General features: G+C 44.3%; 1 protein-coding gene across 1 annotated transcript in view; it reads left to right on the top strand.

Moving 5' to 3' along the window:
* Positions 1-13,337, top strand: part of nfatc1 (nuclear factor of activated T cells 1) — a 34,815-nt gene extending 21,478 nt beyond the window's left edge. Inside the window, exons 8-10 of the mRNA XM_069515919.1 lie at positions 1,534-1,666; positions 4,117-4,731; positions 11,798-13,337. Coding sequence (XP_069372020.1) covers positions 1,534-1,666; positions 4,117-4,731; positions 11,798-11,853 — 804 coding nt within the window. The 3' untranslated portion in view covers positions 11,854-13,337. The remainder of the gene's footprint in view (positions 1-1,533; positions 1,667-4,116; positions 4,732-11,797) is intronic.
* The last annotated feature ends 694 nt before the right edge of the window (positions 13,338-14,031 follow it).

Raw genomic sequence — 14,031 nt, 5'->3', positions numbered from 1 at the left:
TGCGAAAAGGTTTTTTTTAAAGTTCAACCTTCCACATGTGGGAGTTCGACGGTGCGTCCAGCTGTCCTGGCCAGAGAGAGAGAGACAGACAAACAGAGAGGGGGAGAGAGACAGAGACAGACAGAGAGGGAGAGATGGTGGGAGGTAGATAGACGAGGGGATTAGAGGGTGTCTATATTTGAGGCACTGCACCTGCTCCCTGTGTCTCCTCATTGCAAAACACACACTCTCACTCCCTCTCTCCCCCACACACACACAGACACACACACAGGGACTGCTTGGACACATCTGTCGGCCTGAATAGACAAAGGGCCTCTCGCCCTCTCTCCCCCAGTCTGCTGGATTGGTCCCATTTTAAACACTGACGCTGCCTTGGCCAGGTTTAACCTCTGCCGCTGCACCAGGACGCAGAGCGTGACCACAGGATTCAGAATACCTCGCCGCCTCCGTCAGCTCCCAGAGAGAGAGAGACGCAGATCTGAGACCGGAGGGATGATTCAGTTTCCATTGCAGGGATGATTTACAGTCAGAGTCGTCACGTAGACGTAGATAAAAAGGCCTTGAAGCGCACGTCCAGGGATGTTCCCTCAAGTTCACTTTGTCACGTTTGCTTTTCTCAGGTTAAAAACAGCTCGAACACTTTCACACAACATTCTGTGAGTTACGACGAGAACTTTTAAGCGCATTTGAATGATTTCGCTCGGTTTTGATTTCAAAATTAAGCTTGTTTTTCACGAAAAGGTATAAATTGACGTGTTGGAAAGCCGCCACACGAGTGCAGCGCTGCAAATATTCCCAGTTCCACACAAACGGTGAAGTGTTTCCAGAGTTTTTATCGGCTAAGTCTCTGAAGGATGGACGGATGGAGAAGCCTCATCTGGCTTCACTTGACTTTACAGCTGCTGTGATTTAATAAAACCTGTGTCAGCTTTCACCTGTATACGTCGGGGGCCAGTGTAGACGTACGACTTCCTCCCCGGCTACCGAGCAGCGCCTCCAACGCGCTCCGACGTATAGACCGTACGTTCGCACACATGTGGAGGCTGATGTGTTCACAGGCTGAGGCCTTCGTGGTCGCTCCCGGCCTTCGTGGTCTCTGCAGACAGCAGGAAGCTCTGCTGGGGAAATAAACTATCCGGACAACTCCTGGCTTTTAATTTATTCACATCAGCCGAGTTATTCACTGTTCAAATAACCAGGCTCCTCTATAGGCGTCATTCATGGTCCCTTTGTGGCTCGTTCACGATTACAACCAGATTTTATCCACCGGCCCCTACACACACACACACACACACACACACACACAAACACACACACGCAACTTCAGGAGTTCTGGATTTGAAGAAGTACCGATCCTGATCTTGAATTATGTCTTTATTTATGAAAATATCTTAATAGAAATTGACAAAACAAATTAAGAACTAGCTCACACACTGATTAAATGTTAAATATGTTTCAAGTAGGTGGAAGGATGCAGTCAGAAGCAACACTGTGCATTTCTACACTGAAGTTGTTGGATCCGTTGTTTTGCAGAATTCGCTGCTGGTTGAGATTCCTCCGTATCGGAACCAAAGACTCTCCACTCCCGTGCACGTCAACTTCTACGTCTGCAACGGCAAAAGGAAAAGAAGCCAGTATCAGCGTTTCACCTACGTTCCTGCCAGCGGTAAAAACTCCCCTCTTCATTCTCCCCCGTGTCCTGCAGATAGTGAATGAGACGTCAGAGGAGTTAGATGTGAGCTTTGACCCTGAAGATGCTCCGTGGCAGCAGCCTGAGAGACGTCTGTCAGAATGTTAATGAAAGACAAAAAGAAAGGATGGATTCATCAGCACTTTAATGGGAAGCAGAGCTGTTGGAGGGGAGGTCAACATTTCTTTAAGAGAGAGGAAGTTATGACGAGGAAAGAATTGTCTTGTCTGAGTTTTATGGCTTCGAAGACGAAAGCTGTTAGAATAGAAAGTTTTTATTGTCATTGTACAAAGAAGTTAAAATGATAATTACTTCTTCTGAAAAACAGCACAAATGAATAAAATATAAGATATATATATAAGATAAGCTGGGTCAAGGTGTTGGATCCTTCACCGACAAACAAAGGTTTTTCCAGTCTTGACATTTGATGAAGCCTAAAATCTTTTTTGGTGGAAAAAAGAAAATTACATTCGTGACCGATGTGTCAATTTTAAGACTCAGACTTTCTTCTTCTTCTTTCCTATCTTCACCCTCCGGCTGCTCTTTGCCTTCACATCCCAGACTAATTAAAAACACTTTAGTCAGAATCTGTTCGTCTGGTGGTTTCTCTTGGGAGGAACAAAGCAACGCTATTATTCCTCCATTGTAAAAAAAAAAAAGAAAAGAAAAAACTATAAAATGTGTTATTTTCCGTACCTGTAGCAGTGACTGGACACACCAGGGTTGGGGAAAGGGGGCATGGGAAAAGCGTGTTATTTGAATAGGGAACCTGTTGCCAAGCTAAATATAAACAGTGACCCACAAACTGAAATGTAAAAACCATTGCTAATTGCGCTCTGGGCTTGGAGTGAAAATCCAGTGGGTGGTTCAAAGCTGTGATTCAAGTGAACTGGCCCATCCCTGTGCGTGGGCGACGGAGTGCCCCACTGTGAAAGTGCTGCATTGTCCTCGAGACGCAGAGAGTGCGAGGGAGGGGACGGACTCGGGGACGGCCAGTCTGGTCAGCGTCTCCCAAAGGGTGAGCGCTGTGGGGGCAACGAGCCAGGCCTCGGCGAGAATGTCAAGAAAAGTTTAAAAGCTCAATTTTCAATAATAGGATTTAGATTAATTTCAGTTTCTCCATTTTTTTGAAATCACTCAATGAATCATGTTTTTTTTGCAGCAGCAGCAGCAGGTGTGACCGCAGTTTGTACAAAAACAACACATTTATTCTGGGACGTACAGTACACATGGCACATGATTTTCACGCTCAAGAACCACAGACGCTGCCTCGCTTTTGTGGAAGACAAACATTTGCACTTCTTCTTCTTCTGCTGCTGCTGCTGCTGCTGCTGCTCTGCATCAGCTTCCACAGGCAGCTTCCTCCAAACAGACCCAAAATAGGGGTGCGTGTGCTATTTCAGTCCTGCGGTCGGTGCAACCATCTCATCGCAGTTCCTCTTTCTACAGTTCAGTCCTCAGTCAGACACGACGTGCCCCAGTTTCACTCTCTCTAGTCTCATTAGTCTTTAGTTTGGCACGGCCTGTGAGATCGAAAAAATATCTTTTTTTTTTTTTAAGAGCCAAAATAGATCCAGATAAACAACTGAGAATGTGCGTCAATAAAACACAAGAATAAAACTCGCAGAAGGAAAACTGAAGTAATTTATTGCTTCAAACACATGTTTTGTATCAGGATCTAAAACAGCTTCAGCCGTGAAAAGCAGAAATAGATCCAGCGGAGTGATGCAGTGAAAGTCGTTGAGAGAAGCTCGGGGTCAGAGACGTGATGTCGTTTTGTAACTGGAGTGAAATGTTTTTTTTTTTTATGTGAGTCTGATGTCGTGTCCTGAGCTGCGGCAGATTGATGGTCCACATTTTAAAAATACAGCGTCCAACATGTTTTGGGCTGGAATCCGTTGGTGTGGCCAAGCTCACAGCGACCGCCTCATTTGAACTCAGCGTTGGTCCGTGCTCGTTCAATAACCACAATCCACGTACAGCCCGGAGCCACCATTTTGTGTCCTTCAGCTAAATCTTTCATGTCTATTTTTTTTCTCCCTTTGTCTCGATGGGTAAGCAGTAATTTATTTTAAATTACTGAGCCCTGCTGTGTACGAGGCTGACAAACATATTTCATATCACACATTCGGTGGATATTAGCACCGGAGCCAGATCCAAAGAAAACAAACCTTTTATTATAGGAGCTGCTGGATGTTTCTGCTGTTGATGACTCATCCCTTTTTCCTCTTTTTTGGAGTTTTGTGAATATTTGCAGGAGGGTGGGAGAGCTCGGGCCCAGACACAGAGGCTCATTGATGAAAGTGTTTGTTTGGCAGCGGGTCTCTTAGCCACAAACCCACTCGCTCACTCACATTCGCAGGACGGTTGGAATATGTGTTTACTCATTTAGCTTTTCCTTCTCGTTTCCCCTCCTCTTCCCTCAGTTCCGACAATAAAGACGGAGCCGCATGACGACTACGACGCCCCTCTGGTGTGCACCCAGCACGGCTCCACTGTGTCCCTCCACCCGAAGCCATACTTCCCCCCACAGGTCATGACCCCCATGATGACCTCTGACCTCCGGTCGTGTGTCGTTGGCGGTCCTTACCCTGTCAGCCAGGAGAGACTGCCGGCCAAACCTGCCTCGCTGCCTTCCTCCTCTTCCCCGAGCACCAGCCCCAAACTGCACGACCTGTCGCCGTCACACTTCTCCAAGTGCCTCCCTGCCGGCCCCCAGGGGCCCCAGTCCCCGATCCCCCACGTCTCCATCATCCAGGAGACTCCCGGGCGCTACCAGCTGCCCAACCTCTATCCGCCCAGCAGCTCCTCCTCCTCCCCGACCTCGCAGCCCTCCACTCCGACCGACGCTCCCTTCTCTCCGACCCACTGCATGACACCAGCCCAGCCCGTCAGCGGCAGCACCAGCCCGGACGCCCAGCAGCACCCTAAGGTGCCAGAGAGAGGGCGAGCCTCGCTGCAGGAGGACGGCAGCTCCCCGCCGCTGGCCGTCAGCATCAAACAAGAACCCCAGGAGCTGGACCAGATGTACCTCGATGATGGTGAGCGAAGACATTTTTAAAAATGATTATTGTTCATGGAAAAAATATAAAGCGAACTAAACCATCCAGAACCTTAATTAACTTAACAACGAGGGTTTATCTTACCCATAATACATCTGCAGGTGCTTATAGTATTTTTCATGTAAAAATATTGTATGACTTTGCCAAGAGCTGAAACATTTGACCTTCAAAACTCAGTTTGCAGCTTTTGTTTTGGCACAAATCTCCTCAACCGTTATGATTTAAAGGAAATGTTTTTTCTTTCTTGTCGAGAGAATATTCACCCACCCTCCATTGTCCGCTCGGTAAATATACTCTCTTGTCTTTGTTACCTCCGAGGCCAAGGAGGTTATGTTGTCATCTGTTAGCTGGCAGGATCACACGAAAACCTTTTCACATAGTTAACTTATCCTGATGTTTTAGTAATTTGGCGAAGATCCAAATGAGAATCAGAATCCAGTGAGTGTTGAGCCTCGGTGAAGGTTTGCACCAGGTTTGTTGAAATGTGCTGCAGGAGAAGAAGAACATTGTTGTGGGAGCGATGTGCCCAGATTTTCTTCATTGCTTTTACTTTACTGGGATAGAATCCATCAAAAGTCCTGCATTTTTAATATCCCCTCACGCTTGTGGTGCGTCCTTCCTTTGCGTCTAACTTGTAATCAGATCAAAGACGCCGGGTGGTCCTGTGTTTGATATACTTGGCTTTAAACCCTGAATGAGACCGGGCCCGAATCTCCCTGATAAAATAAATGCTTTTTTTTTTTTTTTTTCATGCTCTTTATTTATCTCAGAGCGAGCAGGATTTTAGGAGCAAAGTTTATGATCTCACCGCTGTGGCCCTCCGCGCTCGCCACAGAGGTTCGGGGGCCACGTGCTCTGCGCTGCGGTGATTTTGAAATAAATTGGATAAATGATCTTCCTCTGGGCAAGAAAAAACACAGCCCAGCCGTGCGTAAAGTCCCCGTTGGGACAAGAGTGCAGTAAATGAAGAAACACTAACCAGCAGCTATCAGCGGACGGAGCAGCGCGGCTTTGATCCGTCACCAGAGCCCCTGCTGAATCGTCTGGCCGAGCTTCCTGACGATGGCGAACGAGACGGGGTTGTTGGGCCGCAGACTGCGAGGCTCAGACTGTTCCCATGCCACTTCCTCTGAGCAGTCTGGGTAAATACATTAACACTTGTTAGCTCTGTCTGCAGGGATGTTTGGCTGGATTCAGCCCGAGGACTAATCTGTGATGGTGCTGTAACTGGTGCCACCGCCGCTCGCGAGGTGCAGTTAAGACTAAATTTAAAAAAAAAAAAAAAAAAAAGAATTCAAGGTATTAAATTGAATCACCACAACCATATAATGGATATTTCTGAGGTAGTGGACCCATAACTACTCTTGTTTTTATTGGAAAACTGAAGGACATTTTTCTCACTTTAACATTCCCGACGTAATGCGGCTTCTCACTTCATTAAAACCTTTGGCAGGGTTTGATAGGACTTTACGGCCTCGCTCAGGTGTGGCGTTACTGTGATTTCTTGTCATGGACGCTTGTTAAACGTCAGACAACGTCACCGGACACTTTTCACGAGTTCAGACCCTGAAAGTCACCGAGTTTTGGATTTTTACTCAGTTAATAATCGTGTGTACTTGTCAGACGTACAGAAATAGTGCATGTAGATTCAATTTCAGGACACAAATAAAGTACCAGCAGTAAACTTGACAGTCGGGTGATTTTGATCTACCACCCAAACTTCGGAGTCGCCCCTTGGCCCTGCTACCTTGTCTCTGTTTGTGCAGCCCTCTCGCTCTCATCCCGACTCCCCTCTGCTAAACATTTTTTCACACCGTCCCCGGAGAGGTTACAAACATGTCTGCTCATGGAAAGTGTGAATCATATTCTCTGGCCCGGAGCCGGAGCTATAGGCTGGGGGGGTGCACGGTCTAAACTCCTCCGCCGAGGCCGAGCCCGAGCCCGAGAGGAGATGGAGGCCGGCCACGCCGCCATAAAACTTGCTGACTGGAGAGGGTTGCAATGCTTCCCTTTGGCTCGCGGCGAGTCTGGGAGAGGTGGCCAAAGCCATACGTTATCCTGCACAGTAGTGTGCCGAAGTCTTTTGTCAGCGGTGAGGTAACATGAGCGAAACATGTGCATTTTCAAGCCAGATCGGAGCCAAATAGGATTACGACATGCTTTTTATGGCGTGCTGTGGCCTTGTTAGATGTCAGAGCAGTATAATTGATGAGCGGAGTCTCTGGATGATCGCAGACAAAGTATTTGAGAGTAAACTGAGAGTCGGAGACTGAGACCGGATCGGGTTTCAAACAGAGAAAATCACTTGATTCCTCAAATTGTTTGCAGCCACATTTTTGAAAAAGGAGATTATTCATCATTAGTTGTGTGTGTGTTCAAAATAAACCACGTTATATACAATATATAAAGAGTAAACCACAGTACAGTACATACATATATAGTATTTTCACATGCTGTTAGGGTTTGAATGAATTATCCCCTTTTCATTTTCTAGATGTGCACAGATCTACCACATATTAATCAATGTCCACATCTGTTATGTGTTAGTTGCCACTCACAGATATTGATTCATCACTAAACACATCGAGTGGCCAGAAAAAAAACACCCAGCGGCACGATGTAATACAGCAGCCCTGCATTTTCTCATGCAACATTATTGAATTTGACGTCACGATGGTGAAACGTCTGCGGGGTTCAACCTCTGAGGACCATGAACACCTGCACACAGATCAGCCACAACATTAAAACAACAAATTGATTAAAGCTACGGTTGATAAACTTTAGAATATGCAACTACATCCCACCTCCTCCCGCTGACTCTCTCTCGTCAAAGCTCCGCCCCAAAAACACACGAACGTGCCCAAACTGCCACAAGACGACTTTTCAATGACTCGCTCGTTAACTTCTGTCGTCTCTGCTTCAGCGGCGTTTGTCTCTGAGGCTGAAGACTCGTGCACAGTGACGGACAGGTACGCCGACCGTTTCTATGTCCTCACGTCTCGACTTTATACAGAATTGTTGTTCTGAGTTGAGTCACGGCAGAAGTTTCCATTTTTCCGGTCGCTGGTTGTGTAAACGAACCTGATATTGTGATAATATTGTCTCTGTTCACGTCGCTCTTTGTCAAAGGCTTCTCTCGTCTTAAATGATACCTGAGTGAAAAACTTAAAGAAATAAAAAGGTTGGCGGAGGCTGTGGTGAACTACAGAACGGCTCTGTGGGACCGACCCTGTTACGCAGTAGAAGCCTCATAACGTGGGCCAAGAACATCTTGTGGCTTGTGGCCTGGACTTGACGTGGCAGTAAATGGAGGGTGGGGGGGGGGGGGGGGGGGTTGTGGCACTTTTTCTCTCATTGTCTCAGCTCTGGTCTCTCAGCTGATTTGTTCACGGAGGCTGTTGAATACCTCTTCGTCTGATCAGTTCCCTCTGTACTGTCGTGTTATCACAACCCGGATCGTGTTGACGCGTTTCGGCCCCGTAATGAGTCAAACGGTGCCGTCCTGCTAATTTTTTTTGGAGTTCCTCGTTTGTCAGGGGTTTCCTGGTCGGAGCGCTGGTCTGTATCAGTCCACTCCAGCTGCTGTCGACCTCCGTGAAACAGGAAACCAGTTCCTGGATTACTTCATATCAAACGCCACCTTCCTGCTCATGTTAGACACACAAAATAACAAAGCTCCTCACTGACTACACAGGGCCTCATGGTGAAGTAGCAGCAAAGCTCTCAGGAAAACCAAAAGTGTTAAACAAGGAGTTTGTAAGAGACCTGTATTCTCTCGAATCACCAGAGGAGGGCGACTTCACGGATGCAAAAAGTAGTTTGATTAATAACGTCAGTAAATGGTTGAGATCTCTAGTTCTAAGTCTTCTTCAACACAGAAAGATTTTAATTTTCAAATAGATGATAAAGCACCATATCCATGAGGATGCCGTGTGATTGACACATAGTAAAGTGGTGGGCGTGGCGTGCCCTTGAACTCTCAGTCAGGCTCCACCCCCTGCTTTTCCAAATATGGTAACATCTGGTTTCATTAAAAAAACACACGATGGCAGTCGACAACATTTTTGGCGAAAAATTCTAGATTTCAAAAACATTTTCTGAGCACTCACAGGACGCCTCATATCAGCCGACATTCCCCTCTTCAAAGCTTCATATAAAATAATTTTTTTTTTATCAAAGTAAAACTAAAAAACATTTGCACAAAACAAATAAAAGACCCCTCTCGGTTTGCTCAAACGTTTCTCTTGAGCAAATCAATGCGGGCAAAGAGCCACATGACACAGATGTCACACTGGTGCTGCACAGGCTTATTTTTAGGACTTTGTTGTACACACACTTACAGATCAATAGATTGACTTCTTTTCAATTAGATCCTCCGCATCAAATGTGACAGCACGGTGAAAAGTGGGTCATGGCAACGGACACATAAACAGTAAACGCTGTGGCCTCAGTTGGACGAAAGCTTCACCGTCTGGTTTTCTGTTGTTTCATATCAGAATAAATATCTTTTTACTGTTTTTTTTTTTTTTAGTTGTGTTGAAGCAGTTTCGCCACATATGGCAGACGCTGTGGTGTAAAAATATCTTCATGCCGTAATTCATCTGTGATTCTGATAGTTGCCAGACAGGTCTGACGACGTCTCGGCCTCCCGGCTCCAAGTGAGTGTTTAAAAGTTTGTGTAATAACGTCCCTTTGAGGTTTGAAGTTAAAAAAAATGTATCCCTCCACCTCCAGATGCTCCGGAGGTCACAGCCAGATCAGACAGAGGAGCAGAGGTCAGTCAGTTCGGCCTGAACTGGAGCTGAGGTCTGTTTATTTCTTCAGCTTCAATGTGTCTTCTGGTCATATTAGTCATATTCTCACATTCACACGGCTGCTGTCCTGATGTCGTACGTTAGAAACCATCTTGTCTCACCGTTACCACAACAAAACAGATGATGGTGAATCTTTCGCCCTCTGCTAAATCAAGAGAAAGTGATTTAGAGCGTCAGAATATAAACGCCACTGCAGAGTCGGCGCTGCCAAGTTCTCCACAAAGAAATGTGAATCGCACCCTGTCTTCAAGGTTCAGTGTGTCTGTGTGTTTCTGTGACACTCGTGTGAGATCGATGCTGCAACGTTGTTATCAAAGCTCTCAGGAGAGCTCCATGTTTTTTTTATCACCTCCGCTAATGAGGTTTTCTCTCCTGTTCGTTGGTTTGTTGATGACTAACCACTTGATGAATTATAATTAAATAAAAATATTATTACTATCATAATAAAAAAACTATTTTATCGGTGGGAGGATGAGATTAACAACTCTTGAACTTTGGTGCAGATCCAGGATATTTGTTTACTTCTTGGTTTCCATGGTTACATTTTTAGCAAAACCAAAAAGACGATTTCTCCATCAAATCTGCGACATCTGCTCTAAAGTCTAGATGCTGATGATAATAGAACAAATAAACGTCTCTACTTCTCTGAGTCTACATCAGATAAATCTTTATCTTGTCAGGCTTCTTACTTCCTCTCCAAGGTTTCCCCGCTGTTTGCTGTTTGCAAGCAATATCAAGCAAAAACTACTGAAACTTTACATAATGGTGCAGTTCTGGATCAGGGGGCAGATCCAGGAATCTAGAATTTGGCATTTTTTGACGTCTTCAATCCGGAGCAGCTTGTGTCATGTGTGAACGAACGATCTGTATAACTCTTGAAAAAAAAAGCTCAGAGCAGAATTCAGGTGATTAACACTTTTTCAAGCTTAGATTTCAAAGTAATGATGACACACGTTTATGTTTTGTTTTTTGCCATGGTAGCCTCCCACGCAGGGCTTTTGTGTGTGTGTGTGTGTGTGTGTGTGTGTGTCTGTTTGTGTGATTGTTGCGAGGCGTCTACACCCCCTCGTGATAGGAAGTGAGAGGTATTTCTGGTAGGAAGTGGCTGTGCCAGTGCTCGGTTACCAGGGGAAGGGCTTCTCCGCTGCCTGTGATGAAAATACATTTTATATAAAAGGAAAAAATTCCTTCCATTGTGTGTGTGTGTGTGTGTGTGTGTTCAGGGGGATCTCAGGTTTCCAGATTGCTTTTCCAGCCTCCAGTCACTCGGAGGGAATTCCTCGCCTGCTGGCTTGGATTCTCAGGCTTCCCCCCCTCACATTTCTCATCTTGAACCTGAACCAAGACGCTGATTAGAAAAGTGAGAAGCAGATTAAAGAAGGACAAACTGCGGAGACTGTGCCTCCACAGTGAAGAACGAGTTCACAGATGAAAACGCTGAATGCCAACGTGTCCTCTGCAGTGAGACAAATAGAGACGGTCGTCTCTCCGGTGTTATCAGTAAATCTATATTTTCCGGTGAGCCTGCAGAGTTGCTCTTGGATCGTCGCACCTTTATCAGCGCACAGCAGATTGAACCAGATAAACAAGTGCACCTGGATCCTGCAGAGACGACAGGAGGTTGCATCATCTCTCGTGATAACAAACGTCTGGGGATCTCCGATATGAAGTGATTTGATTCTGTTGACTCAGAGGGAATAACAGACAGCTGTAACCATACAGCTCAGAGAATTGTATTCACACCGGTGGAAATGGAACCTTAGAGTCACATCAGTAAATGTTTAAAGAATATTAGATAGAGAAATAGTTAAATACCTCCACCGACTGTGCCCTTGCTGTAATCAGCTATATCCAGATTTCTATTTATTTGTCTGATTTTTTTCTTCCCATCAAGATGCAGGAATTATTCTCTGGAAAAAATGTTGAAAATAACAATATGATGCATAAAATCTCGCAATGGTAAAGAAAAAGAAAACATTTCCTGGATCCGCCCCTTTCTCTCGATCAGCGCCTACATTTTTATGGATTATTTCTTGGCCAGTGTCTCATTCTTCCACCGAGTCTCATGGAAATCCATTCAGTGGTTTTTGTATAATCCTGTAGAGAAACTATAATGTCACTTGGTTGAGCACTGATCGTAGATGTTACTTAATTTGAAAAATATAAAAAACGAAATAATTGAGATCTGTGAATTATTAACCGTGCTTCTCTCTCTCTCTCTTCCTTCACAGTCAATGAGATCATCAGGAACGACCTGTCGAGCATCACCGTCCACAGCCACGCATAGTTTCCTGTCCCCCCCTCACAGAACTGACAGTAAAAACAATGCTCGGACCACAGCGTGCAGGAAACAGCTGAGGGAAATGCAAGAGGAACAAATGTAAATGTTTTGTCCAGATGACCAGGGTCCAACGCGTGCCTTGTTTTTCATATATTACGCCTTTATGCAGAAAATTATCCAAGGAGTAAATACCATGACTGAGTTTTGAGTATGTAGCAGCCACACCTGCCGACACCACCCCCCCCCCCACCCCCCCTGACAAAGTACGCTTTTAGAGGACCAAGAATTGTTTTATACGTTTCTTCTCTTTTTTTTTTTGTCGCAGTTTGTAAATGATTCTCGTGTTGTGTCATTTGTACATACAGTGTCTGCAGTGCTTCAGTTCACATATCTGGCTTCACAGAGAGAGAAGTGCCTTCGACTGGAAAATAAAAACATGTGGCCTGAGTTTAAAAACTCACAATCTAAAATTTGAGATTTTTTTTTGATTTTTTTTTTTTTTATATATAAGTGAGATGATGCAACTTTTGCTGAGCAGTGGCTACTTTGGCCACATGTGACAATTATGGGTTAATGGTAAATGCTAAGAGATTTAACACAAGCACAAACAGATAACTAATGATCAGGAAACAATGTCCATTCTACAGTCATATTCGACATTAGCTGACATTAGCCACCATAAGCTAAAGGTCATAACAGACCAAATAAAGTTTTTTTTTTTTCAAAGTTGCTTTAAATCATCGTCATGTCTGTAAGAACGATTAATAAAAGTCAGTATTTTCTGTATTCGCAGGCAACAATCAGCACTTAACCACTAAACCTGTGGTGTTAATCATAATTATTTTTTCACATGAAGTCAAAACATTTCAGTGAATGTTTCTCAAACCAAGTTGCTTTAACTTGATGCACTATTGATGGTAATGATTCGTTTTTTGAGATAAAAAAAAAAAACGGACGACAAACGGTAAAAACGACTTTCATCGCAGACGAAATCATCTCAGTTGTGACGAAGCTGGATTCGTATTCCTCCCTGGAAGCTACGCAACGTGCAGGTAGCATCGCTCAAAGAATGTAAACAATCAGCGTCGTCCAAAGAATCCTTTTTAACGGTGAAACAGCAATATATGAATTCTTCTGTTTTTGTACTTTCATATTTATTCTCTCAGCATGTGCTCTTGTTTATCCGTGTTTATCATACAGCTTCTTTTACGTGGTTACCTTTGTACTGTCGTTTACGCGCTCTTATGAAACCGTTCTGGCTGACACACACACACACACACACACACACACACACGCACACACACACACACTCGTTCCCACTTTTCTGTGTATTTATGAGTCTTAATCCGTTTTATTGAGGGGCATGAAAGAAGAAGCCATACTGACATGTTTACCAAGGAGGATTTTTTTTTTATTGTGAGTCTGTAACGCTCAGTTCAGCTTTGTGATCTATTGTGTGTATTTGTCAATAAATACGCCTTCATCTCTTCGGACTGTGTGATGTCTGTGTTCTCCTCGCATCAAAAAATGTGAGTGACTGGGAGCGAGTTCTGCCGATTTTCAGTCTACGTTTATAAATGTGGGCGTGTAAATCGAGGGTACTTACAGAAATATTTGAAATTGATCCAGGAGATGATCTCAGCCGTGACAGCAGCTGTGGCTACAATGTTAATCTAATGGGGCAACTGCGACTTTCCAAGAAATTTCCTCTAAAAGATTTTTCTTTCACCGATAAAAGGCTCAAATTGCCATTGTGGGTCTTTGCTAAGAGTCTGGTAACAATTCACGTTATTATTTAATTGGGGGAAAAAAAACCCATTAGAGGACATTTTGTGGACTGTCGCAGTTGCCCCGTAAGATTACATGTCATTTTATAGCTTCTGTGTTAAAATCAGTTGACTTCTAATTCGAGATATTTGCCCAATAAATGTTTTAAACTAGAGCATCGTTAAAAACAAACCAGAAACTGAATGAGATCAATGTGTGTGATGTGCAGAGAAAGGCTTGAAACCCAGAAGGTTTAAGGCCTCAACGTGAAATAATACAATTTTAATTTAACATAAAAGTTATTTAGATAAACTTGGTATTAAACCAAAATCTGAAGGCAGCAATTAAATAATTTGGATTTTGTCTTTGGATATATATATATAAACATAAACCATCAGAGGAAACAGGAGAAAAACA

The sequence above is a fragment of the Paralichthys olivaceus genome, chromosome 20, assembly GCF_024713975.1.
Source record: "Paralichthys olivaceus isolate ysfri-2021 chromosome 20, ASM2471397v2, whole genome shotgun sequence".
Taxonomy (NCBI): domain Eukaryota; kingdom Metazoa; phylum Chordata; class Actinopteri; order Pleuronectiformes; family Paralichthyidae; genus Paralichthys; species Paralichthys olivaceus.
Note: the sequence above shows the minus strand (reverse complement) of the source record. Positions and strands in the feature narration are given on the sequence as shown.